Source organism: Aspergillus undulatus (genome assembly GCF_047715775.1).
Source record: "Aspergillus undulatus strain CBS 261.88 unplaced genomic scaffold BDV17scaffold_20, whole genome shotgun sequence".
NCBI lineage: Eukaryota > Fungi > Ascomycota > Eurotiomycetes > Eurotiales > Aspergillaceae > Aspergillus > Aspergillus undulatus.
The window spans coordinates 325,012-349,370 of NW_027396624.1; the positions used below are offsets into that span (position 1 = coordinate 325,012).

Below are 24,359 nucleotides of genomic sequence, written 5' to 3' on the forward strand. Positions count from 1 at the left end.
CTCTTCCTTCATCTTCTTTTCTCTCCGCTTTGCATTTGCAGTCTGCTGCTTGCCTTGGGATGGCGAGCACTCCTCCACTGCGAGCATTCATCTCTTACATACTAGCCTGCAATGCATGCTAGCAAGCCGAAGCTGCCTGTGCGGCAGCTGGTCGTTCTTTGTGAGTGGCGGTGTCTTCGCGGGGCTAGACCTCCTACTAACATTCATGCGCCCAGCATTATGTCGCTTTGCAGAGCCCAGTACGTGATCCAAACTGACGTCCCCAAGTCATAGCTAAGCAGATCGCCCTTGTTAACAGTCGCCGTAACCTCGTACCTGCCGTACCTTGTGAGCTCCCAGCCACTCCCCAACAACAAGAGCAAACATACTAATATGACTGGACAGCCCGAAATGATCGAGAGTGTCGGCGTCCGCGAGCCTGAAGTCGCCAAATGGGCCGGCATCACCACGGCCGTCTCATCCTTCGCCCAGGCCGGTATGGCCGTCCACTGGGGCCGGACCTCAGACCGATTCGGCCGCAAGCCGATTACCTTGCTGGGCCTGACTGCAACCATGATCTTTTCCTTGTTTTTCGGTCTCTCGAAGGATCTGTGGATGCTCATTGCTTGCCGCCTTATCGTTGGCCTTATGAATGGGAATGTAGGCATTTTGCGGACCATGGTGGCTGAGATGGTTCAGGATAAGGAGCTGCAGCCCAAGGCGTTCAGCATCATGCCGATGATTTGGACTATTGGGAGTATCTTTGGCCCGTCGCTGGGAGGGTCTCTTGCGAAGCCGGCGGAGAAGTTCCCGGAGGTCTTTGGCGATTCAAAATTCTTCAAGGAATATCCGTTCTTTCTGCCGAATTTGGTGACTTGCGTGTTTTTTATCTTTGGGATCTCGACGGGTTGGTTGTTTCTTCATGTATGTTCCTCTTCCTGCCTTGGTAGACACTGCTAACTGGATATAGGAAACTTTACAAGCGAAGCAAGGTCAACGCGATACAGGCATAGTCCTCGGTAGACTCCTGACTCGACCCTGCACTGGCCGGCGTCAGAAAGGCACTCGCAAGGGCGCTGAAGACGATGAAGTAGCTCCTTTGCTTGGGGATCGCCAGCCGGCGTCTCAAGTGGAACTAAAGCGACCTGCGTGGCGGGATGTTCTCCGGCCACAGTCTACCCTGATTCTGTTGACATATACATTGATGTCGGTGCACACGATGGCGTTCGAGTCTCTTGTTCCCGTATTTCTGCACACCCCTCCTCAGCGCTTAGAAAACAACCGAGACGTAGATCTCCCATTCAAGTTCGCGGGGGGCTCTGGCATGGGTAAGTCAAGTCACCTTAGATTGTCTCCCGTCTGTCCCAGTCTAACCTCGATACTCTAGACGCGCAACGAATCGGAATATTCTACACCATAACCGGAATCATCGGCATAGTAGTCCAATTCTACGTATTCCCCGCATGCGCAAAGCGATTCGGCGTCCTCAACTGCGTCAAGGTCTCCGCCGCCGTTTTCCCATTCATCTACTTCCTCACACCTTTCGTCTCCCTCATCCCCGGCCCCCTCTGCGACATCTCAATATGCCTTTTAATCGGATCAAAGCTTACAGCCTCTATATTCAATTTCCCCGGGATCACGATCCTGCTCACCAATTCCGCTAGCAGCTTGAGTGTCCTCGGGACTTTGAATGGGGTTGCGACGAGTGTGAGTGCGTTGGGTCGCGCTGCTGGGCCGGCCCTTCTTGGCCCTATCTTTTCTCTTGGTCTGAAGGCGGGGTATATTATCATCCCTTGGTGGTTCCTTAGTTTTCTCTCTGTGGTTTCGGGTATTCCGACCTTGTTCATTGTTGAGGGTGATGGGTTTCAGAGGCAGAGTTCTGTGCCGGAGCCGGAGCTCGAAAGGGAGGAGGGTGACGATGAAGGGACTCGTACGATTAAAGACCATGACCAGGTCAGGAGCTAGATCGACTCGACCTCGACCTTGATATGATCCCGATCAAAACAAAAAGAATAATATTTACGACCATGACCGTTATCTAACAAAAGCATCACATTTCTGAGAAATATATATAAGCAACTCAAATGCCATAGACTGAAAAACCTATCACAAATAGACAACAGCCCTACACAGTATCGAATACTCTGTAAAACAAACAAACGTCAAACTAACCTCCAACATTACAATAGCACCAACTTCGCTATTGCGTGCTTCGGACTCCGATTGTGCTAAGTATATTTACACTATCTAGACCATTACTAATCCAAGCACAACCGGGCCCGTTCCGATTCCGCGGTCTCCTCCATCCTCCACTTGACTCCACTCGCAAAGCAAAGCATCAGACCATCGCATCGCGTCGCATCGCATCGTGTCGCATAGCTTAGACTAGCTTCCACCTCACCATATCTCAGCCATCCTCACTCGTCACTACACCAACACAAAGTCAATGACGACAGCGACAATCGACCATAGTTCAATCCTCTAGCCAGCAAACGAAACAGACAAAAACCCCGACCAAGCACGATGGTACGTTCTTTCCCCTCAACCCCCTCCAACTCTCACAAGCAACCACCATCTAACCTCTCCCCTCTAGACAACCCCCGTCCCAACAACCCCCGCCCTAACCCTCTCCCTCCTAACCTCCCTCGGCGGAACAATCGGGTACTTCCGAACAGGCTCATTACCCAGCATAATCGCCGGACTGTCCGTCGGGGCCCTTTATCTTCTTTCCTACATCCGGCTACGCAATAACCAGACGTACGGATCCGAGATTGGGTTCCTGGCTAGTATCGTGCTTGCGGGGGCTTCGTTGCCTAGGGCTATAAGGTTGAGGAAGGCTGTTCCGATTGTGCTTAGTGTGCTTGCGGTTTATGGGTTGTTGGTTTTCGGGGGGGCTGTTAGGGGACAGAGGGTTTAATTGTCTATATTATATTGGAGGTGGGGGGATTGTTGATTTTGGGTGAGGTGTGATAATATTGAATGGATGTTAATGGTCTACGGTCGACGAGAATGGATCAATTGAAGGCATTATATTACTGATGTATTGAGGTTATGTTTTTTCATATGATATGATATCCACAGGGTGAGACGAGTTGCCTACCTTGGCGAAAGAACTTACAGTAGGAACGAAAACGCAACTTGACATCCTCTCGAATCTCGGCCCATGTGAAACGAACGAACGAACGAAAGCGAACGATAGTAGTAAGACCTGGGTTCAGCGGAGTCCAAATCAAGTCAAAGTCCAACCATTGTCATTGGAATGCCAGGTATTCGCGAGGGCAGAAAATCACAATAAACCGCCTCATGCATCAGTTCCTCAATCAGGGTGACGCAAACGCACTCACCGAAACATGGTACGTTGTTGAAATGTCCGGCCATCGCACATTGGGTAGAATGCGCAATTTTGCTCGTTGTCGGTTCCAGAGTAAAGCCTGACGCAAGAACAGCGCTAGCAGAACTACTGATAAAGCATCAGGGCGGGAAATTGACGAGGACATGACCAAAGGCGAAAGAAGAATGAAACACTCATAGCGTATATCTTGAATCTCAATATGCATCGACTTAGCTGGAGTATATTCCCTTGAGTTGCTCTTGCACCTTAACATGCTGTTAAGTTCTCGTCGCCGAGGTAGGATTTCGACATAGTTTATGATCACCGAGTATCGGCAGGGTCGACAACGGTCCCCGACTCGCGAATGGTTCCCACAACTGCAGAGGCAGGAAGCTCTTCAAGCGTCGTATCCGTCCGACGATCAGGAACGAATGCGTACCTTGGCAACCTAGCCATCTTCTCCTCCGGGCTGGTCTCGTTATCTGAATATACCAACCGTGACTGTTTCGACTTATCTTTCTTGGCCGCTTTATCTTCGGCACCGTCCGTCGGTTTGGGCGTCGCATTAGTCGCTGCCTGGTCGGCTTGTTTAGCCGCGCCAGAGATGAGATCATCGACAGAAGATGAGAAAGGCGTAGCTTCAGGCTTTTCACCATTAGGCACGCCAGGCGCGGCCGCACCGCCAGGAACAGGATGGCCCATGTGCATTTGTTGTAACTGGTATGCATTGACTTGGGGAGCGCCGACAGCGGGTCGTTGCGGTAGGCTCGGTGCCGCTGGCAAGCTACCGGATCGTTGAGGAAATGCGGGTTGCTGGGCATTGACTTGAGGCGTCTGCTGTTGCAGCTGAGGTGGTGTGTTGGTGAAGCCTGGAACTGGTTGTGGCGAGTACCCAGCAGGAGTAGAGAATTGCGTAGAAGGAGGAAACTGCGGTTGCCCACTTGGGGAGTAATTGGGGTAGATAGGACTTGCCGTTGCCTGGTAAGGGGATCCAGCCCCCGCATACGGCTGAGGATAAGAGAACGCTGGCGTAGGAGCGACCGGATTCGCTGGAGATTGTGCCTATAACAACGACATATTAGCAAGTGACTTCGATGTGTCAAAGATTGCACTCACATATCCGGCCACATTGGGAGTCAGACCCGCACCAACAGGAGTCGCCTCGCCGCTGCTCCCTCCAGTCCGGGCTTCCGCCTTCTTCGCCTTGTGCTCCGCAAGTCGCTTCTTCATGTCCGAGATGCTCTCGGTCTTGGGCTTCTTCGCAGGCTGGCCGCTGGATGATGACGCGCCCGACGGTGGGTTTCCCGTGATGGCCTGTCGTTCCGCCTCCGACTGCTGGAACTGAGCAATGACTCGCTGGTTGTGCGACTGGATGACATCTTCGGGAACACCCTCCATACCGAAGATCTCGACTTCAAGACCCGACCGGTTAGAGAGTGCGTTGTCGACACTTGTGAGTTGCTCCTTGTGTACTTGGCTTATGTGCACGGACAATCCTATAAGCATTATGGGTTAGAACATATTAGAGTCATTGAAAATGGGCGAGCTTACCTCCTGCTGTGTTTAATCTCCTGCCACATCTGTCGCATTTGAAGTGCTTCGCTTTCTGATGTGAGATGAGGATTTTGAGGTCATCGAAGTCGCGCTCGCAGTAATAGCACCAGGGGCGCGCGAGAACCTCCTCTAAGGTGGGGCTGCGTCTCTTCTTTCCCATCGTGAATTGTGAAGATGTATGGTTTCGATGGAGATTAAGGATATCGGGGTGAGCCGTGAGATGCGGTACGTAGTGTCGGCCGCGGATCTTCGGTCATGGCAACACCACTGCTGGTCACGTGTTACATAGAATCTGTCGGAGCATACTGCCCTCCGGTACCGCCTGCTCCTAGGAGTTCGACCTCGCTTAGTAATACATCAGTAAGCTAGATATCTCAGATAGACGGCCTACCGGCCACCCAATGAGACACACATCCATCGCTTCCCACAGAATCTAGGTGCCACGTGATATCAAATTCTACGCTTCATGAGGCTGGAAACTAGGTACATGAGACAGAATGAGACATCAAATGAGTCGAATCTGACTGGAAGATAAAATTGTTTACATTTTGATTTGAATCCAAGTAAGTAACATTCGGCCCAAAAATATGGTATAGCTAGTTAGCCACCGCTTCTTAACCAACCCATGAGTAGTACAGGAATGCAATTGATAAATGCAATGTAGAAAGAGATACGAACTCCTAGCACCCCACGCTGTATAACGTCCATATAACAGAGGGCGACGCAAGCCTCATAGTTGCCAGACCTGAGTTGCCAGCCGGGTATGTATAAAGAAAAGCGCACTAAATGTACAACCATTTTTGCCAGTCCCACCCAGAATATAGAATACATTACATTAGTATAGGAAAGAGAACAAGAGTGAAGGAGGAAAATGTCCTAAGGCCGCGGGTGGCCTGGTGGAGGTAGCCCAGGTGCACCGTAAGGGTTGTTGTAATAGTCGGGATATGGTGTGCGATAGGGCTGAGGCGGCGGTTGATGAAGGGGCGCGGGTACACGCGGACCGAGAGGGAACGGCGGAACGCCTCGCGGATCCAGGTGAGGAGGTTGGTATGGAGCCAATGGGCCGCGTGCTGCAGCGATCGGTGGCAGCTGGGGTGGTTGGGCATGTGTATGGGTGTGAGCATGAGCATGTGGATGAGGATGAGGATGAGGTTGCGGTACGGGCGCTAATTGATGTGGAGGAGCCAGGGGCATTGGTGGCGGCGCAGGAGCAAGTCCCGTCTCCATGCGTGGAGGCGTAGGAACAATCGGGCTGACAGATCTCTTCTTCTGCTTGATCCCAAGCTTGGGGACCTCCGTCGCCTTCTTGGCGGCCTCTGCAGCTCTGTCGGCTTCAATTTGGGCTTTGGAGCGCTTCGGGTTGCGGACTCGGCCCTCCCGGTTAAATCGAGCCCAGTGGTTCAGCATAGCTTCTGTACGTTTGGGGTTCTTCGAGTTTGCGATCTTCTGTCGTCGGGCGAGCTCGGCTGGATCAGGCGCATCATCATCCGCGCCAGCCAATAGTGGCTGCGCAGTGGACGCAGTGGCTGAGCTTCCATTTGGTGCTGGTTCAATTGGTACTAACTGCGCTCCAGGCCGTGGTTGGGACGAGCTATCCGCTCCAGGAGCAGGAGTTCCAAGTGTGGGCGCAGGGGCCAGCGGTGCCTCCGAAGCAGCACGGGAGCCGCCACGAGCAGCACCTCTTCCTCGTGGACGACCACCGCGGCCCCGAGTCGGGAATGGCCGCGCATTTCCGGGTTCTTCGGTTTCGCCAGCCCCGCGGCGCGTGCGAGCACGGCGTTTTGCAGGGTTTGCATAATCCTGATCAAGTTCAGCGGGCGTAGGAGTCTCTGTAGCTGCGGCTTCGTCGGAATCATTGGCTCTATTAGCCGCTTCAAGTTCGGCGGCCTTGCGTTTCCGAGTAGCCTTGCCAATATAATCTTCTCGGGGAGGGTCTTGAAATTTTGGTACGTGCTCAACACCAAACTTGGTGATGGTCCGCCATCCATCAGGGTTGGGGTTGATTTGTCCAGCTTTCTGAATCATCTTCCTATACTGTGCTGGCGTCGGCTTGAAACCACCCTGAATAAATGGGTTCTGACGGCCAACTTTATCTTCCTTTGGATCATGCTTGTATCCGTAGAGCGTTGCCTCCTTCTTGTCTTCAAACACTTGGGGCCGCTCAAGTTTCCGCGGGTCGCTCGTGATTTTGAGGTTGTGTCTGGTAGCGAGTTTCTGAAGCCTGTCGATTGCTAAAAACTCATCCTGCCACACCTTCAGAGCATAAGCAACGTTCTCGGTGATGGCGTAAAGCTCATCGCTGGAGCGCAATTCGGGGTCACGAAGTTGAGATAGGAAATCTTCAAGCGGCGTCATTTCGAGGAATTCGCCGCGGTCAACATTCGTCTTCTTGTAGGGGTCTGGACGCTCGCCAATTTCTGGGACGTCACGCTTTTTGCTACGCTTAGATTCATGAAACACGGCTGCCCACGTTTCGCTCATGTCATTCGTGATCTCGTCGTATTCTTCAGCGAATTTGCGGACGTCGTGGATGTTCCAGAAATTATGGAGACGCTTCTCAACAGAGGCATGATCCTCGTCGCGTGAGAATTCGTGGAGCTGGTTGGATAGAGCAACATCGGACTCGCCTTCGGGGACTTCTCCATCGCCGTCTGCTTCGGCTTCAGGCGCATCAAGTTCAGCGCGTTCTTTCTCGTCACCATCCATCTCAGTCGCTCTCGTAAGTTCATCGGCAACAATCTCCGCACTGTCATTCTCATCACCAGAGCCCACCGTACGTGGAGATCCGTTCACTCGATCGACAGACATGTCCTCTTCCTCAGCCTGTTCATCGTCCTCACCATCGTAGGTCTGGCTCTCGCCATCCGACTGGGTTCCTTCAAGAGCTTTAATCGAACCAAGTCTAATGGCGCGAGAGCGACACTCCTCTTGGTGCTCATTGATGGCTAGATCGAGAGTATAAGCATCACCTGAACCAAGATACTTTCCGCATTTTCCACATTCTGCATGTTGTGATTTGATAGGTTTGACTAGTTTGCGACGGTCAATGGATTTGGGGAATATTAAGTGCGGCAAAGAGTCCTGGCTAGCCGTCTCAGAAGTATGGCGCTCCGCGTCGGCCTCGCTCTGGGCAACGGGCTCCATGGTTGAAGAGTGACAGAAAAAATAGTCGCGAAGTAGATGAGAACCAGAATCAGACCAGGCTGATTATTTGCACTGGCCTCTAATAAGGAATCCCCCAATCACAGGAAAGCTGGACATACAGTCAGTCGATCAAACTCTGGTGGAAAAGTTCGGCTTAAGTTCGGTGTTTTGCCAAGGCGTCCGAAGTAGAGCAGAGCGTGGAGCGCAAGGGAAGTGTAGAGCAGAGAAAAGGCATGAACAAGAGGCAATTAGGCGGCGACAAGTGACAAGGAATCATGGATCGCGAAGGATGATAAGATCGCAAGAGCGGAGTAGATAAAGCTTCGACGATTGACACGGAGAACGATACGTGGTGCGAGCGAAACAAACGATTGTGACACTTACTGAGAAAGAGGGGAACAACAGACCGAAACGGTCAAAAAGAAGGAGAGAAAGCAGGTCCGACTACCCCAGAGAAAAGGTCCAGTAGGAAAAGAAAGGAGGGCGACAGGGTAGTCGAACAAGAGAAGGAGGTCGCGAGTGGTTGCCAGGGATTGTAGTAGAGTAGGAGTAGATAGAGTAGTAGAAACTAGAAGGCCGTAGTAAGGCACGGGCAGGAGTTCTGGAACCGCTAAAGTAGAGGACCCAAGCGGGTAAGCAGAAATCTATGCGCCCCAGCCCACGCCCAAAACAGAGCGCAACGGCAGATCTGCCCTCGATCAAAGAGTCTCCAGAGATGAGACACGGGGAAACTGAGATTTCAAGGTTTTGGCGGCTGTGCGAGTAGCCGCTCCAGTGCAGGCGCGAAAAGACTTGACGAGAAGTATGAGAACAACGGGGCGGGAGAGAAGGACGGAATGCAGTCAAAAGAAAAAGGAAGAAGAGAAAAAGTCAAGACGGAGATATACCGCTACCGACAGCAGACTCGAGCTGGGCTCGACGATGAAGACGACGAGGCGATGGACGAGTGCTCGAGGGAGAGATTGAGTCTGTACCGATCAGAGAGAGAGGACCTGTAGAAGAACTGTAGAGTCGATCCTAAATTACTGCTCCTTAGCGCTCATACAGGGCGATACGCGCCTGGGCCAATTTTACCAATTTCCCTGGGCGGGATCCATTTATGGGCCAATACCCAAGCCCTCCGGATTGGGGCCCCCCGGCCTTGTGTCTTCTAGGCAAGCTTCAAAATTGATAATGATATACAGTCCGAAACAAATATTATCAAAAAGGTACTCGAGACACTATCAACAGTTCCTGTATTGAGCCACTCTAGGCAGGTAGGTTCTTACGAGCCGTTCCTAACGGTCGCGTGGTCTGCCATTGGACTGAATATACTTATTTGGTATTCGTATTGCCGATTGACATCATCCACTGCGATCAATAACTATAGGAGAAACACACAATATCAGGCTATCGATGATTGGTTTGGAAGATCGAACGGCCTCAGGTTCCAGCGTAATTTGACTCGAGACTGCCGGTACCATAAAGGACCTAATAACGCGGCTCTTATCATTGGAGTCATCACGACAACTACCAAGGTTTTCAATGGCTTTATCAGAGTCGTTCCTCTTGTAGTGGTTGAAACAAGCAGCGCTGAAAACAACTTAAACAGACATATTTCCATGAGGTCATCATTCATTTGTTTGTAGGATATCTCATATCAAACCAAATATATATAGCATTTTCTGAGTGTGTCATGTCCTTTCGTACATATTGTTGATCTGATCGCATCAGTTACATAGCTAGCGGTTCTGCTCCCCAACGTCCAGCGCAACCACAACTCGACTAACACAGTTGTACGCAGCAGCTGTCGTCGTAATCTCCACAACCTCTTGATCATTGAACCGCTGCTTAACCGCCTGGAAAATCTCGTCCGGAACAGCTACAGTCTTCGTGATCGCATCGGTATATTTCAGCACAGCGCCCTCGGCCTCGGTCAAGATTCCCTCGGTCACCTTCGCGGCAATGTCTGCCTCTTCATCGCGCACAACCCGCAGCGCAGCATCGCTCAAGCCGCCTGTCTTCAGCAAAGGCGAGTGTGCATCCCACTCAGATAGCGTCCCGGTGAGAATCGATACGCGGCAGATGATGAGTTCGCGGATCACAATTGTGAGACTGGTTCGCTGGCGGATTGCGCCCATGAATGAGCCCCATCCCTCTGTAACCGGGAACGAGTGAAGAAGAGTTCGGTCTAGTGGTAGGAGGCCATTGGGTGCTCGTCGGGCTTGAACGTTTGCAACGATGGCCGCCTCTTCGGGAGTGCTTGTTGGTGGTGGGTCGGCCACGTAGGGGAGACGCATGGTTAACTTCTGTTGCAATTCGTCTTGGAACTGAAATTGGCTGATCGTAAGCCTCGCGAGGTTTGCCTGGAAAGAGTCTATTAGCTACTGGTAGTGAATCGTTGATTTGATTTGAGGACTGCGGCTCACCAGGGCTTTGAGTTAGGTAGAAGATATGGGGATCCGACCGTGCTCCACGACTTGCACGTAAGTTATTGCAATTGCGACCAGATTGAGGGAGGGAAGGAGCTATTTATGTGGTACGATATCTGCGATAGACACACCCATCAACCCCGTTGGACTGCGGGGAGATGAGGGTCCACGTTGGGGACTCGCATCGAGGACTCGGGGACCTCCGAAGCCAGATATGCATACTTCTATAATCGTATTTCCTACGATCCATGCCGGCTGTTTGCATATATCTAAGAAGCCGATCGAGGTTCGGTTTGCCGACGGTGTGAGTATAGCCCCTGCTTCACAGTGCCTGACTTCGAGTAGGTACGACAGCCCGGCATTGGTGAGTGTTGGCCCTTCGGACTACATTCCGAGAGCGCCCGCCAACCACTACTTATTCGGACACATTCTCTTGTGATCCTAGTCTCAACTCCTGATAGCATAGATTGAATAAGGGCAGCGACCGAAGCGAGCTCGCGGTTCAGAGACAGGACACTGTTGCTCGTGTGCCAGGGCCGGATAGGCGTTGATTGTTCTGCACAAACAGCTCTATGAAAGGCGGAGGGTAACATGCCATCGCTGAGCTTCCTGTGCACGCCTATAAATAGTCGTTTTTCTCAAGTTCCTGATATGGACATTTCTAGGTTGAATGTAAAGAAGGAGGTAGAGATAGAGTGCAGGTAGGACCGGCGAGGCCCTGTGCTGCCGTCCTCTGTATGCACGCTAAACGGTCTTGGCGCAGGTCATTCCCCACCGCCAGGAGCTCCAGCAAGCAACAACAGAGCACCGACCTACGTACTTTACTTCCTACTTTCACTCCTCAACCAGATAACATAACGAATGCCCACGATGCCTCCGAAAGGCGCGAAACCTACCAGCGATGAGCTTCTTGCCCAGTTCGACAACTTAGGCGTCGAGCCAACCGCCGATTCCTCGTCCAAGCCCGCAACTACAACCGCAACCACAGCCCCTCCCCAGGTTGACGAGGATATCCTGACCGAGTTGGGGAACCTCGCTTCCCAGCGACCGAGCAGTGGTGCCGCAACTCCTCGCACATCCATCAACGAGCATAGACCGTCTACAAAATCGCCTAAGCCTCCAACTCCTGCTGGCCGGTCGAGTGAGGACAAGTCCGCACCTCGCAAGTCGGGGGAGAGCGTACAGCAGAACAAAGCTGCAGATGTGCAATCCACGCCCGCTGCGGAGCCAGTGACGGAGGAGAAGCCAGCTTCTGGCGGTGGCGGAGGCTGGTGGGGTGGTATATTTGCAACTGCTTCGGCAACTGCTTCTGCTGCCATGAAGCAGGCCGAGGCGGCTGTGAAGGAAATCCAACAGAATGAGGAAGCTCAGAAATGGGCTGAGCAGGTGAAAGGGAATGTTGGTGCACTAAGAGACCTAGGTAACTCCTATAAGTTTCCAAAATAGCTGGTCCAACTGTACTGACGCTGAATGTTAGGCGGCGAGCTTCGCAGCATGGCTATACCTACATTTACTTCCCTCATCCACACGATCGCACCCCCGATCTCATCACACGAACGTCTCCAAATCCACGTCACACACGATCTTTCAGGCTACCCTAGCCTCGACCCCGTCGTTTATGCTGTCTTCTCCCGTGTCATGTCCCAGGTTGAAGGTGGTGATCTGCTAGTTATTCAAAAAGGCCAGGAATCTGCACCGCGAGACGCCTCGACTGCTGGTTGGCGCGACGGCCCATGGTGGCGAACAGTCACACCAGGAAATCCTCGCAACATCTCAGCCGTGCCCGGCCTTGTGGAGGCAACCAAGCTTTGCCGAGCCAATGCAGAAGGGCACGCAGCCGAATATTTCGCCTCGAAAGGAGGGGTAGAAGAAGCCGCAAGACAAGCCACCCAGGTCCTCAGCGAATCCAACCCCGTCCGAAGCAGCGACATCTTCCTCGCCATCCAAGCCGTCAGCCAAACAACCTCAACCGCGGAGCTCTTCCAAGCCGGGCCCACAACAGAGAAGGCCACACCTCAGGGCGTCGTCGATGTCCCCGACGCCCCAGAAGAAGAAATAACCTTCGCCCTCTACCTCCACGACCCGATCCACGGCATAGCGTTCCACACCGTTTCCCAAGCCATCCCCCAGAAATGGATAAACTGGCTCGACGCCTCCTCAGCACCAGCACTTGACGACGGCGCAGACGCCCACGTGCCCCGCGCCGTCATCCCGGAAGACATTGCCGAAATCGTCGAAAGCGGCGGCGTCGACCCCCGTGAGTGGGCGGCCGAGTGGATCGAGGAAGCCATTTCCCTAGCTGTGGGCGTTATCGCGCAGCGCTACGTCGCGCGCAGAATGGGCGTGGGCGAGTCCGCCGCGCCGAAGGGGAAGATGCGTGCTGAGCAGGCGTCGGTTGTGGAGAGTGGAGCTGGGGAGATTGCGCGGGCGCTGTAAGAGAAGGATCAGGATTTGTTGTTCCTCCCCTGCGATACATTAACATTAATGATACGTCCGTGGACATACGTACGTATATCAGCCCTTGGAGTTTGTCTCCCAAGGCTTATTGTCGAGTTTGTTGTGAACTTGTGATACTTCAGTCATTTTCGATACCAAATGTTTCAGCCATCTCGTACCCACCGGCTTTCAATATCAAACCCTAGTACACCGTATAGAACTCTAGTCTGACTGCATGATCTGTCGCCATTCCAAAAGAAATGCAAGTTCCTGGCAGACGGGTAGTACACTACCATATCCATTCCCTGATTGGCTAGTAGACATACAAAGATGCCCTGCGCGTACGGACAAATCTCAACTTCCCCCCTTGGTAGCAATACATGAACGATATCAACTGATCTCGCTTGCGCTTATGCTACATAGCTAGTAGTACTTCATGTACACCTTCCCCAAAGTCCCTACAAGAAAGGAAAAAATTTTCACACTATCATGAGCCAGTATCAGGTGTTGAAACGAGAACCATTGCGGGTATCATTCTAGTAAGTAAGTGCCTAATCTATGGTAATACTATACTATCTAACTAGCAGACCTAAGTATTTGCATCGTAGTCGTAGTTTACCTTGCACGCATGAGATCATAACCATATCGTACCAAATCGAATCGAATTGAATTGAATCAGAGATGCAATGGCCCCTCTAAGCCGGGGACGTACCAGAAGTTTGCGCAGAGGGGGGTGACGCTGTAGTGAACGGATGGATTAGCGTACTATAAGGGCAAGGTTGTCTGTCCGGCTGTACGTACCTGGTACTTCCATTCAACACGGCATGCGCGTCCGTGCCCTCCTCACTGGCTTGCAGGGCCTTCTTCATGTCTGTTAATTCAGCGGACCATTTGAAGTCGCGTGATTTGAGTTGCGAGGTTGATGAGGCGGTTTTGGTGCCGTTTGCCGTGGTGCCGTTTGCCAAGACGCCATTGGCATCCCCGTTGCTCAGCGTCGCGATATCCGTCTTTGTCACTTTGACGCCATTCTGAGACCCGTGCCCATTCGTCAGAACAGGAGGCGCCTTGTCGCCTTTAACCTCCGCATACAGGCAACCCCTAGACCAGTAATACGGCAGTGTCCTCGTGTAAAGCACCGGCCGTTCCTCAACGTCAATCCGCATAGGGATATTCAAGTTATACAACTCCACGCGCTCGTCCCAGTTCTGCACGAGGTGGTGGACGATGCGCACGGCGAGCCGCGCCGCAGCCTCAATGATATCCAGTGGCTGCTCGTCCTTGCTGCCAAAGGAGACTGCGATCCCGCGCTTCCCGCACGTCGCGGCCTCAAGGGCCCCGCCTACTGTGCCCGAGGAGAGGTTATAGATTGTGCTCGCGTTGCGGCCGTGGTTGGGACCTGAGATTACGAGGTCGATTGGGGGGCGGTCCGTGAAGAGGTTGAAGAGGCCGAGCTGGACGCAGCTGGCTGGTGTGCCGTTTGTGATGATGGCCCATTCGTCCTCTGACTCTGATTCTGATGTCGCGGCGGAGTATGTTTCGTCCCAGGTGCCGTCGTTGCGGAAGGCGGCTGGGGGCACGTAGGTTGCTTTCAGGGGCGCTTCGATGATGTGAGCTTTGCCAATCCAGGAGCGGGATGCAGCGGGGATGGCGACGGAGACGAGGTGGCCTGCGGCCTGGAGGGCGTTGACGAGGGGTCGGACATATGGGGATAATCGCCGCGAGGGCGGACCGTCGTCATTGACTAGCTATACAGCACGTATCAGATCGTCAGTTCTTGATTCTTGAATCTTGATTCGTCCAGGTCTGCAAATCTGAGTTTCTAGAAGCATATGCCTGCATGCTTGCATCCCTCCATCGGAGGCTACCGATGAAGCCTTCACTTGGAACTTGAAAGCCACAGCTGCAGTGAGCTGACTCGACCTCAGCAAGGCCTTGTTTCTGAATCCTGTCCGGGGGCGAATGACATCAGGCTCCAGTTTGGCCTGGTGACTTCATGACGAAGATCAGGGTACGAGACGGCTGAAGGCGAGACATTGATTTGCCCCAGATAAGTTGCGAAGCAGAGGCACAGCGAAAAAGAAAACATACCAATATATGCATCACAGCGCCTATTCCGGTTCAATACTTAGCAAGAATACACGGAGAGGACTCCACAGAGTGGTTACAAGCACTCGAGGCCGGATATAGTAGATTTATGACCTCAGAGGCTCAATGAGGCGAATTTCGAAAAGCTCGAAAAGCCGGAGGGGACAATCGCCCTGGACGGTCACCATTATTGTATTTATAGCTTAACTCGGCCGGATAAGGGACGAGATCGAGGCCTTTCCGACATTCTCTCGCCGTTTTCTACCGATAACAACCCCGGGGAGGCGACTTGATCTCGAATCTAGGTGCGCGGTGAGGCTTTTGGGAGTTGCGGGGAGAGAAGGAGCGATGCTTGCGGTGTATCAGATGTATGTAATGTAATAACGGGTACAAAAAAGTACTACAAGTGATTCAGATAAAGTGTGTAAGATGGTATGAATGGGCGTACGTCACAAAACGTAACAAGCCCAGACATCCTTCGGCCCAAAAGAGGCTGCGGTGAAGCTGTCGTGGGGAAGCAAAGTCCGACACCAAAACAAAAAACCCAATCACTCGTCGCCAGGCATCCGAAATCTCACTCAGGGTGCGCGCAAGAGTCAGATGCTCTCAAGTGATTTGAAATCAGCCAGAGTCGAGTTGTCGACTTGGAATAAGATCATTTAAGAACGCGAAGTGAGGCATGCCAAAACAGGGTATTGGATATAGTTCAGTGAAGAGCCAAGCACCGAGAATTGCAGCGCTAGAGGTCCATGTCTTGGCTGTATAGCATCGCACAGAGTTTTCCCGGGCGGATTCCCCATCCATGCCTCAATCTACACGGGGCTGACAGGGAGATCATGGCCCGGGCATACGGTCACGGAGTATTCTTGCAGCGAAGAGGCTGGGGCATGGCCGGGGCAGCCAGTGTCATTCGTCTGAGATGCGGTTCTTTTCTTCGTTCTTTTCTACAGTTTGCACATCCGTTGATGTTACATCAGTAGTTGTAGTAGTACATGCTTGCTCTAAAGTGTTGGCAGCATCTATACTGTGGATGAGCGGCTGGAACCAACCAAACAGTAACTCCGAGCGGCACACGCTTCTAGAAGGCCGCATCCACGGTCCTTCGGCTGGCCACGGTGCTCCGGTAGACACTAATATAGCGAGATTAATCATGCTATTACTCCTGAGAAACACCTCATCGCCGCCGATTATTGGAGTCGCACGCCGAACCTGGAGCTGACTTAGTAAATTCCGCTGCGCCAACTCCGGGTTGTGTGCGACCAAGGTCAGCAGGTGCAGTGTCGTTATAGCTGATAGCAAGAATTATTGAACATCGCATGAGTAAAGAGTGGTGTCAGAGCTGTTATCACTATCACCCCCTCTTAGGAAGAGATCATAGTCCTGCAGGCTATGGTCTTGGTATTCTTGGGGAGTTGGCGCGGTTGGCGATCCCAGAAAGTGAGGGTTTCATGCCCAGACTGATCTGCTCGATCTTCACATGGGCCGTCAAGGACAAGGAGGGGAGATGCTTTCTGTGCTGCCTCTGCATATAAACCACTTAAAGTGCCGGCACCAGCCAAAACAAACCAGAAACAGACTGCAAGATTAATTCAGAACACTCAGCCTGTGTCAGACGGCTCATGGTCTGTGCATTAAATATTATATTAATAACAATAGCCGTTCCAATTCTGGTAACTACCACTCACGACTGGCTGCACCGCATCGGAGGCCGATCGCCTCAGAATCTGGTGGGGAACTGAACTTGTCTTGTCAGCGAATTTCTTCCCTCCTTCGGCCTTCTTTCCTCCTTCTCTCTTATCCCACCTCACCACCCATCGACTCGCTTCACATATCTGGAGGTCTTCTCACCTCCGGGCTTCGCTTCGACCCTCGACTGCCTGTGTACGGACCCGCCTTCGTCGCATTCCTGCACAGTATACCTCCCCAAGCATCAGGTGACTCGGGGACCTTGCCGGCTCTCTCCAAGTCTTTACGACGCGCCCCCGCTTTCAATTCCCCTGTATGGACTGCGAGAGTGCTCAATCCGCTGCGGGCATTGACCCCAAGATTCTCGATAGTTACCAGTCAGATACCGCATTTTCTATACCGTGGGAGAATTCAGGCTACGAGCAACCGCTGGATTGGGATACAAATCAAGACTCGAACCAGAGCGACTCCGAATTCGCAGAGCTGAGCGGGAACCCTTCACTGCTGGGACATCCCGGCGACTACCACAGCGATGCTAGCAGGTACGAACTACTGAGTCATTGGCGCGCTTCCGGAGAACGCCGGCTAATACGATGTGTAGCAAGCATGCGACTTCGCCAGATAACTTGAAATATGGAGCCGATGGTTCCGCCGAGGGCACCCTCAGCAGCACCGTGAGCCCGAAGACACTGCCTTCCGCCGACGATAACTTTCAAATGGATGAGTCATGGCCGCCGTTACATATGTTCAACAACATGATAGCCGGATTGCCGATGGAAGGGCCCCTCTTCTATCCTTACGCCAAGGAACAGCCGGCTTCTACAGATGCGTTCATTGTTGAAGATGGTGCTACGTTACCACAGGGAACCGAGTTCTCTGGCTTATCATCGGATCAGTTTATGCCATTCCAGAGCATCCCGCATGCATTTTCGTTCACAAATGAGCCGTGGTCAGATGTTGCTAGCGCCACTGAGCCCATGCCGAGGCAAGTCCCTGTTGCGATGGGCCCACAGCCAGTCGACAAGGGTATCAGGAACATGGGCAGCTATCAAAGCTCTATGCACTCCATTGAGACACGGTGGCTTGACAACCTCGAATCCCAGCTGCCAAGCAACTTGACCTCGCCTTCGTCCTTTTCTACATTCCCGCAGCGGTCCGTGGTTATCAAGGACGAGACAACGGGTCAAGACATGTTTCGTTACAAATCCGAGAGTTCGTCTGTGTCTGATGATATCTCCGGCGCCTACGACCCCTTCACTGCTACCGGAGATGACGTCCCAGCCTTTGCGGACCGGCAGCTGAATGAAGAGAACTTGTGGAATGAATCAAAGGAAGGCTCCCCTTCTGAGGACTCTCACGGATGTCAGCCTACTACTGCCTTTGTTGTTAGTGAAGACCCGTCGGAGTTGTTTTCTTCTGTTCCCTCGAGCTCGAGAGCTTCACCTCTCGCGACTCGTGCGCCCGCTAGACCACAAGCTCTTGCAGCACAGTCCGCGGCAATCAAGAAGCGCAAGAAACGCAACCCCAGTGTCACTCTCAACCAAGAGAACCACAAACCGTTACAGATCGTTCAAGAAGACGGCCAAGGTGGATCTATTGCCTCCGCTGACTTTGTTTCTCCGCCTCGTGGTGCTCGTCGCAAGGGACCGTTGAGCATGGCCGGTAGGGCCAACGCCGGAATGAGAAGGAAGAATAAGGATACTTGCGTCCAGTGTCGGCTGAACAAGCGAAAGGTATTATCATCATCACTTACACAAAGCAACAACTAACTCTCACAGTGCGATGGAAATGCTCCATGCGAAGCTTGTCGCCCTACGCTTCACGAACAGCCATGCGCCCGAGCCTGTTTCTCAAGCATCGTTGAGTACGGAACATGCAATTATATCTGTGCGTACTATATCTTGCCATAACTGGGCCTTGCTAACCTTCTCAGCTCAACGAGCGATCAACCATCCTACTTTGGACAAGTCCGGACGAGTGCGTCTGAATATTCCTTTCGAATTCGACTTGAACGACCTGCTTTCGTTCCTTGGCGAGCGACAAGGCAAGTTTAATATTCGTGCAAGCCAGGCCTGGGGATCTCTCTACGTCCTTGACTTGGGTGAAACGTACAAGTTCCTCCGGGGCTTGAGCGAGTACAACGGCAACTCACGCTCCAACTTCCTCGAGTTCATTGATCGAAGGATTGTTGAATCGAAAGATAAGTCCAAGAACTGGCTCACCTGCGTCAAGGATTGCGACCCGATGCGCAATATCTACGTGAGTGTCTTGATCCTCAGCTACTTCAACCCCACTGACATAAATAGACTCTTCTTTCGCAGTGGAACAACATGCCGAGTCGTGCTAGCTACAGTTTCATTCCGCTCGACGGTGAGGGTGGAGAAAAGCCCATGGACGTCAACGACCCAGACCATCGACGCGAGATACTCCTCGCAGCACAGCTTTCACGCATCGTCTGCCGAATGCTTGAGGTTGAGGGATTCCGCAAACTCGAGCGCGACTTCTACAACATCAAATGGAAACAAATCTCTCAGGAAACTCACATGAACTTCTTGAAGGAGCTTGGCCACATCCTCCTTACCCTCCGCTGGCGAGTTTCATGGTGGCGACGCCTCGGCGACGGTGGCTGCGAGCCCGACCCTACCAAACAGCATTACGTGGACCGCGTCGACCTGCTTTGCAGAATCCTCTACGTTTACTACACCTGCGTTCTCGCAAAGTTGCCCTCTTGGTCCGCTTCCGAGGTCCCAAAGGGCATCTGGTCCACTTATGCCGATGCAGAGAACCCAGTCTGGGACGACTTCCCGACCGACCCCAGCGATGACGGATTCAAGAACTGGATCGAGCGCGGCGCAGAGCTGATCGAACAGTCGGGCGCACCCATTCGCGTTGCGAAGATCTAGAGTAACCCATATCAAAAGACCGGCGGCGGAGTGGATAGGCTGATATTTGAGATACCCTTGCAGCGTCTTTATTATTTTTGTTTATGACTTCACGAATTTCCCATGTTTTTTGGATACTTTTTGTACCTATTTGATTCTCGGTGTCGGATTGAAGTACGATTTTTTTGCGCTGGCTGCATTCGTTTCACGTACAAATATCCTTACTATATATACAGCTATATATATCCTTTGAATAGACTCCCCTACTCGGCTTAGCACTGTTGTATATATCAGTTAAATGGGTATCAAAACTTTATTACCGTATCCCGACAAGGCCTATCTAACACCGGCCAACTTCCAACAAATGAACAACGCTTCCGAATCGCACCGGTTTCCGCTTGCTTCCCGTTTACTTCCCTCCCTTCTTCCCCTCCTTCCCAGCACCAGACTTCTTATCCTTCTTTCCCCCAGCAAGCATCTCAAGGTGTCCCGCCCGCTGCGCAAGATTCTTCTCCGTCTTTGCAATCAATCCAGCCGTTAATTTCTGATGGGGATCACAACATCGTTAGCAGTTGTTCATCATTCAACCTTACGTCTCTCCGATAAGACTCTAGTTGTGCGCAGGTACCTTCGTGATCTTCTGCTGCCGAATCAACGAAGCCTTCTTTGGCGCGATTTGTCCGTTCGTTCCTTTTTTGGGGCCGAGGGTCTTGGGACTATAGGCGAGGTGGTTCGTTAGTTACAAGTTGTTCATTAGGCGGCGAGACAAAGGCAAGATGCCGAGAGAGAAGTGATTTGATCTTGAATATCACGGATCTGGGAAGCTGGAGGGGGTGTAGCGTACCGCTTTGGTGCGGCAGGCTTGGTCTTCTTGAGGGCTCCTTGGGCCATGGTTGCTTGATATGGTTAAGGTGATGGATATCTGAAGTAGGTTTTGATGTGGAAGGTACTGCCAGCAGCACGTATCGGGAAATGATTATGGGTAAACGCTGGGAAGTTCGAAGCGGAGGTCCTTTGATGAGTGCGGAGGGAAAAAATCCTTATCGGGCTTATCGGGGTTGCCATATCAGCAGCGGTCACGTGCTTAGTACAGTATTCCGCGGGAGCTCTACCAAACAACCTTTGACCTTGATCGGCTTCAATACATCGAAACCAAGCACACAAACTAAACTGAAATAATATTTATACACCCTACAACACCTCCTAAACCTCCCTCATCACCCACTCCGCAACCCTCTCCGCCCCGCCCTCCACCAACCAAGGCGAATGCCCCGTGCGCACCGATTCGCTCCTCACATCAGCACCATTACTCCGCGCCTTGTCCACCATCGCCTGCTGCAAGAACAGCGGGAGCGCGCGGTCCTCCTCGCAGAATAAATACGCGCTCGGGAGAGAAAGGTACGCGGCGCCCGTGGCGGGCGCGATTGTCGTTGACCATGCGGCCGGGCGGAGGGTTGATGCCCATTCTCTGCCATCGGGGACGTCGTGGAAGAAGAGGTCAAATGGGGTGGAGGGGGAGATTGTGGCGTTTACCGTCTTGATCGAGTTAGTATATCGTCTTTCTGGGAGGGGAAAGAGGGTAGGAGAAGGTAAAACAACATACATCCTTGACATACCACTCCGCCTCGCCCCCAAACGTCGAAACCAGACTCTGTCCATCCTCCGTCATGAACGCCGCTATGAAGAGCAACTTCACCACCCCATTCCCACCCCCTTTCCCCTCATTTCCGCCTGTCTCACTCTTAATCAACCCCCCAAGTCCACTATTAACAGGCATCCCCGCCCAACTATGCGCAAGCACAACAACGTCCCGACCAGCGGCAGTCTCGGGTTGTATAACACCGCGCAGAACCGCAATATCGTCCTCTAGGCTCTTCACCTGTGTTGCGTGCGTTATGGATGGCCATGCGATGTTGCGGGTTCTGTACCCGTGCTTCTGGAGGACGACTGCGAGCGGGTCGAACGAGGATGCGGGGTACCAGGAGCCTGAGGCGAGGATGATGGTTGGTTTCTGGGGTTGGGTGGGCATTGTGGTTCGATCTTGTGGTATGGTAGGACGTAAACTGTAGATTTGGATGCTGGAGTAAGTGAGTTACTAGAAAGTTAGGAGATGCGTGAATTGTGTCTGGCGGACAGAGTCGAGGGTACTTATACTTCGGTACTCTAGTCTCCAGGCCAGGAACCACCACATTCGTAGATCATCGGAAGATGACTGACTCGTCTCCACGACTTCGGCAACTTATGTCGGTCTCGGTACAATTATTCTAGTAATTCTAGTCTACATTGGGGCATGCCTGACCCTAAAGCTGACGGTGTAGTAGCCTATTGGATACTTCGTAGTTGGTGGCTCCATACGTAACGACTCCAAGTACAGCTGCGGCTGAGCTGCTGTCGTATATTTTCCTATTGCCCTGTTTTTTCGCGTTCTTGATGAAGACACAGTAGTAAGGGTAGTAGTATTGGCCCCGGCCGCGCATGATGGAAGGTCGGCAGGACAGCATTATTACGGCAGAAGCCGGGATTCTAAATACCAGTAGACTAGTAGTAAAATCTATGGGATTTTGGAGACTTAGTACGTAGTCATCAAGAACAACAGATACTGAATCGTTGAGGATGGATTTTGGAACCCGAAGAACCAATTTGCGATAAGGTGCCCTCTCCTTATAAACACAAACGACAATGTACTCTTAATGCTGAAAAGTAGATGCAGGTAGCTATGTATGTATGCAGACACAAGCACAAGCACGAGCACAGACACAAACAGAATAAGAAAACAAACAAAAGGTATCTAGCAGAACAAAGCGAACACATAGCATATGTACCTTCTTTTCGCCGGCTAATTCAATTCAAAAAACTCGCTCTCAGAATCTTGATCTTTCTCCTCAACAACCGGCACAACATCATTCTCAGCAGGATTAACCTTCTGCCCTAGCTGGATACTCTCACGCATAATCTGGCGCGCATTGTCATCGTCCACATCCATATCTTCTTTTATCAACCGGATCGCTAATTCAGGAACCAGGACGCCTTGTGCGTAGGCGACTACGCCTGCCTGCTTGACGATGTGGTCTTCTGTGGCTAGACGGCGGAGTTTGCGTGCGAAGCGGTGGGTTATTGATTCCAGCCTGGGGTTATTGTTGGCATTTCAACTTGATAGTTGGGGGAGGGGTTTGAGTAGAAGAAGGGCGAACGTACATTTTTCCAGACCCGCGAGTCCCATAATACCCACACGATATCATCTCGAGGTCATCGCCGGCTAGTGTGAGACGGAAGTTCTTCGCCTTTCCGGATTTCAGATTCGTGTCGAGGACGTTTCGGTAGTATGATGAGCTCTCTGGGACGAGGAGTTTCTCGAGCTCGTCGAAGTGTGTTTCAATTCGCTCGTCGAATTTCTCCCAGTCTATTGTCGGATATCCTTTCTCCTTCCACTGCTCGTCGACAAGGGAGCTCTTGTGTGACTCGCAAAAGGCGAATTGGTCTCGGATGCGCTGCCGTGGCTGCGCGCGGAACATGATCAAAAATTCTGGCTCTACAGGTTCTTTGCAGATAGGACATCTATACTCGACTGGCGCTTCCATTTCCTTGGAGTCGTCATTGTCCTTCATAAGTACATCCGAAGTCGAGCCATAACTTATCGGCGAGCTCAGTGGAGAGGAGTCTTCATTTGAGTCCGGTATTTCGTCTCGAGGCGACGGCGTAGGTATCTTTGAGTCAAATTTCCGAGGGAATTTGAAAACCTTCTTTTCTTCCTCAGAACTCTCCGCCTTATCCTCAAACGACGTAACAGAAGACTTAAACAACGGCGCACTAGACGGAGGATGGGACTCGGCGAAGCTGAAGCTCGAGCTTGGCGTCTTGCGAAACTTCGAGTAACTACGCCGTTTGTTACCGTAGCTCCGCTGTGACTGTGACCACATGCCGAACAGCATTTCCTTCGGATCGGCGGACTCCTGCATCTCTTGCGACGTCCGTTTGCGTGCCGAGCTCGGTGACTTGAACTGTTCCTTCATCTTCGGACTCTCGCTCTTAAGCTTGAGCTTCTCCTCTAAGGTCTGCGTTTGTGCCTGTGCCTGCTTCTTCCTCCGCGGCGTGCTCTCGAAGTCCAACCCGTCGCTTTGTTCGGCGTCAGACAGATTACCCTCCTCATCACTCGTAGTTATAGGCGGGGCATTGAGCGTCTTCTCGTCGAATTCCTCCATCTTCGGTTTCGGTTCTTGCTTCGGTTTCCTCGGGCTTGATGCTGCCGCTTTCCGGGTAGACTTCTGCTTGGACTTTCTTCTTGGTGTTTCCCAGTCACTTTTCGCTAGTTCATCGTCGGACGAGCTGGCTTCGTCGCTAGAATCGCGGGGTGGAGCGTCCGTGTTTTCGTCCGAGGACTCGTCTCTTTGTTGCGGTAAGCTCCGTCTCGGCCGGAGCGCGCGCATGTTGGTTGGTACGGAGCAAGTGAGCGAATTCTTAAAGACAGAGAATTGAGCGGTTTGCAGAAGCTCAGCGAAGGTTTGTGTGAGGAGTAAATCAATCAGTCGAAATCCGTATTGTGGAACGAAAGTGCACGAGAAAGAGTATTAAGTATTAGTACTTCCAGTGCACTCTGAATAGTACCACGCGCGGGAGAACAAAAAGCAGGGAATAATGGTAGACGGTCAATGCAATTGAGACGCTATAGAAGCTCAGAGCAAGTTCATCAGGGGTTTGTGGAACTGTGAGGGCGCTATAAGGCTTCAAAGTCGAGTCGCGTTGAGTTGGCGTGACACGCGGGACCTGAGCTTCTCCGCAGTTCCAGAGTTGCTCCCGCGCTCTGATTCGGCCGCTGGGTTATACTTCAGGGCGACTCCCAAGTTATTCTTCACT

At 52.1% G+C, this 24,359-nt stretch overlaps 10 protein-coding genes across 10 annotated transcripts; 3 read left to right on the plus strand and 7 right to left on the minus strand.

The window, feature by feature from the left end:
• Positions 1 to 4: 4 nt before the first annotated feature.
• Positions 5 to 2,092, plus strand: BDV17DRAFT_261847 (MFS transporter). The gene is made up of 6 exons (XM_073757701.1): positions 5 to 160; positions 216 to 239; positions 299 to 327; positions 385 to 903; positions 950 to 1,307; positions 1,367 to 2,092. The coding sequence occupies exons 1-6, from the start codon at positions 112 to 114 to the stop codon at positions 1,942 to 1,944; spliced, it is 1,557 nt and encodes a 518-aa protein (XP_073616289.1). The 5' UTR covers positions 5 to 111; the 3' UTR covers positions 1,945 to 2,092.
• Positions 2,093 to 3,180: 1,088 nt separating this feature from the next.
• Positions 3,181 to 5,077, minus strand: BDV17DRAFT_75381 (putative C2H2 finger domain protein). Its single transcript, XM_073765085.1, has 3 exons — positions 4,862 to 5,077; positions 4,427 to 4,806; positions 3,181 to 4,372 (listed from the first exon to the last, which is right to left on the minus strand). Exons 1-3 carry the CDS (start codon positions 5,022 to 5,024, stop codon positions 3,632 to 3,634), a joined length of 1,284 nt encoding a protein of 427 aa, XP_073616290.1. The 5' UTR covers positions 5,025 to 5,077; the 3' UTR covers positions 3,181 to 3,631.
• Positions 5,078 to 5,740: 663 nt separating this feature from the next.
• BDV17DRAFT_281429 (uncharacterized protein) lies at positions 5,741 to 8,008 on the minus strand (the record flags this gene model as incomplete). Its single annotated transcript, XM_073760023.1, has 2 exons — positions 5,741 to 7,749; positions 7,786 to 8,008. The coding sequence occupies 2 exons, from the start codon at positions 8,006 to 8,008 to the stop codon at positions 5,741 to 5,743; spliced, it is 2,232 nt and encodes a 743-aa protein (XP_073616291.1).
• Positions 8,009 to 9,581: 1,573 nt separating this feature from the next.
• Positions 9,582 to 10,734, minus strand: BDV17DRAFT_261855 (carboxymuconolactone decarboxylase family protein). Its single transcript, XM_073757702.1, has 2 exons — positions 10,417 to 10,734; positions 9,582 to 10,353 (listed from the first exon to the last, which is right to left on the minus strand). Exon 2 carries the CDS (start codon positions 10,285 to 10,287, stop codon positions 9,730 to 9,732), a length of 558 nt encoding a protein of 185 aa, XP_073616292.1. The 5' UTR covers positions 10,288 to 10,353; positions 10,417 to 10,734; the 3' UTR covers positions 9,582 to 9,729.
• Positions 10,735 to 11,147: 413 nt separating this feature from the next.
• On the plus strand, positions 11,148 to 12,972 carry BDV17DRAFT_261858 (DUF5427 domain-containing protein MTC1). Its single transcript, XM_073757703.1, has 2 exons — positions 11,148 to 11,839; positions 11,897 to 12,972. Exons 1-2 carry the CDS (start codon positions 11,281 to 11,283, stop codon positions 12,853 to 12,855), a joined length of 1,518 nt encoding a protein of 505 aa, XP_073616293.1. The 5' UTR covers positions 11,148 to 11,280; the 3' UTR covers positions 12,856 to 12,972.
• A 390-nt stretch (positions 12,973 to 13,362) lies between these two features.
• On the minus strand, positions 13,363 to 15,263 carry BDV17DRAFT_261860 (5'/3'-nucleotidase SurE). Its single transcript, XM_073757705.1, has 3 exons — positions 14,944 to 15,263; positions 13,657 to 14,600; positions 13,363 to 13,594 (listed from the first exon to the last, which is right to left on the minus strand). The coding sequence occupies exons 1-3, from the start codon at positions 14,953 to 14,955 to the stop codon at positions 13,531 to 13,533; spliced, it is 1,020 nt and encodes a 339-aa protein (XP_073616294.1). The 5' UTR covers positions 14,956 to 15,263; the 3' UTR covers positions 13,363 to 13,530.
• A 1,444-nt stretch (positions 15,264 to 16,707) lies between these two features.
• BDV17DRAFT_75437 (uncharacterized protein) lies at positions 16,708 to 19,668 on the plus strand. Its single transcript, XM_073765086.1, has 5 exons — positions 16,708 to 17,168; positions 17,228 to 18,359; positions 18,405 to 18,513; positions 18,560 to 18,885; positions 18,933 to 19,668. Exons 1-5 carry the CDS (start codon positions 16,942 to 16,944, stop codon positions 19,527 to 19,529), a joined length of 2,391 nt encoding a protein of 796 aa, XP_073616295.1. The 5' UTR covers positions 16,708 to 16,941; the 3' UTR covers positions 19,530 to 19,668.
• Positions 19,669 to 19,760: 92 nt separating this feature from the next.
• On the minus strand, positions 19,761 to 20,596 carry BDV17DRAFT_261868 (DUF2462 domain-containing protein). The gene is made up of 3 exons (XM_073757706.1): positions 20,353 to 20,596; positions 20,137 to 20,224; positions 19,761 to 20,052 (listed from the first exon to the last, which is right to left on the minus strand). The coding sequence occupies exons 1-3, from the start codon at positions 20,397 to 20,399 to the stop codon at positions 19,918 to 19,920; spliced, it is 270 nt and encodes an 89-aa protein (XP_073616296.1). The 5' UTR covers positions 20,400 to 20,596; the 3' UTR covers positions 19,761 to 19,917.
• Positions 20,597 to 20,711: 115 nt separating this feature from the next.
• On the minus strand, positions 20,712 to 21,537 carry BDV17DRAFT_290773 (alpha/beta hydrolase; the record flags this gene model as incomplete). The annotated part of the gene is made up of 2 exons (XM_073761983.1): positions 20,712 to 21,044; positions 21,112 to 21,537. The coding sequence occupies 2 exons, from the start codon at positions 21,535 to 21,537 to the stop codon at positions 20,712 to 20,714; spliced, it is 759 nt and encodes a 252-aa protein (XP_073616297.1).
• A 573-nt stretch (positions 21,538 to 22,110) lies between these two features.
• On the minus strand, positions 22,111 to 24,226 carry BDV17DRAFT_261873 (RTC4 family protein; the record flags this gene model as incomplete). The annotated part of the gene is made up of 2 exons (XM_073757707.1): positions 22,704 to 24,226; positions 22,111 to 22,633 (listed from the first exon to the last, which is right to left on the minus strand). Coding segments are annotated over exons 1-2 (1,513 nt in total), but the record flags the coding sequence as incomplete, so codon positions are not given.
• Positions 24,227 to 24,359: the final 133 nt, after the last annotated feature.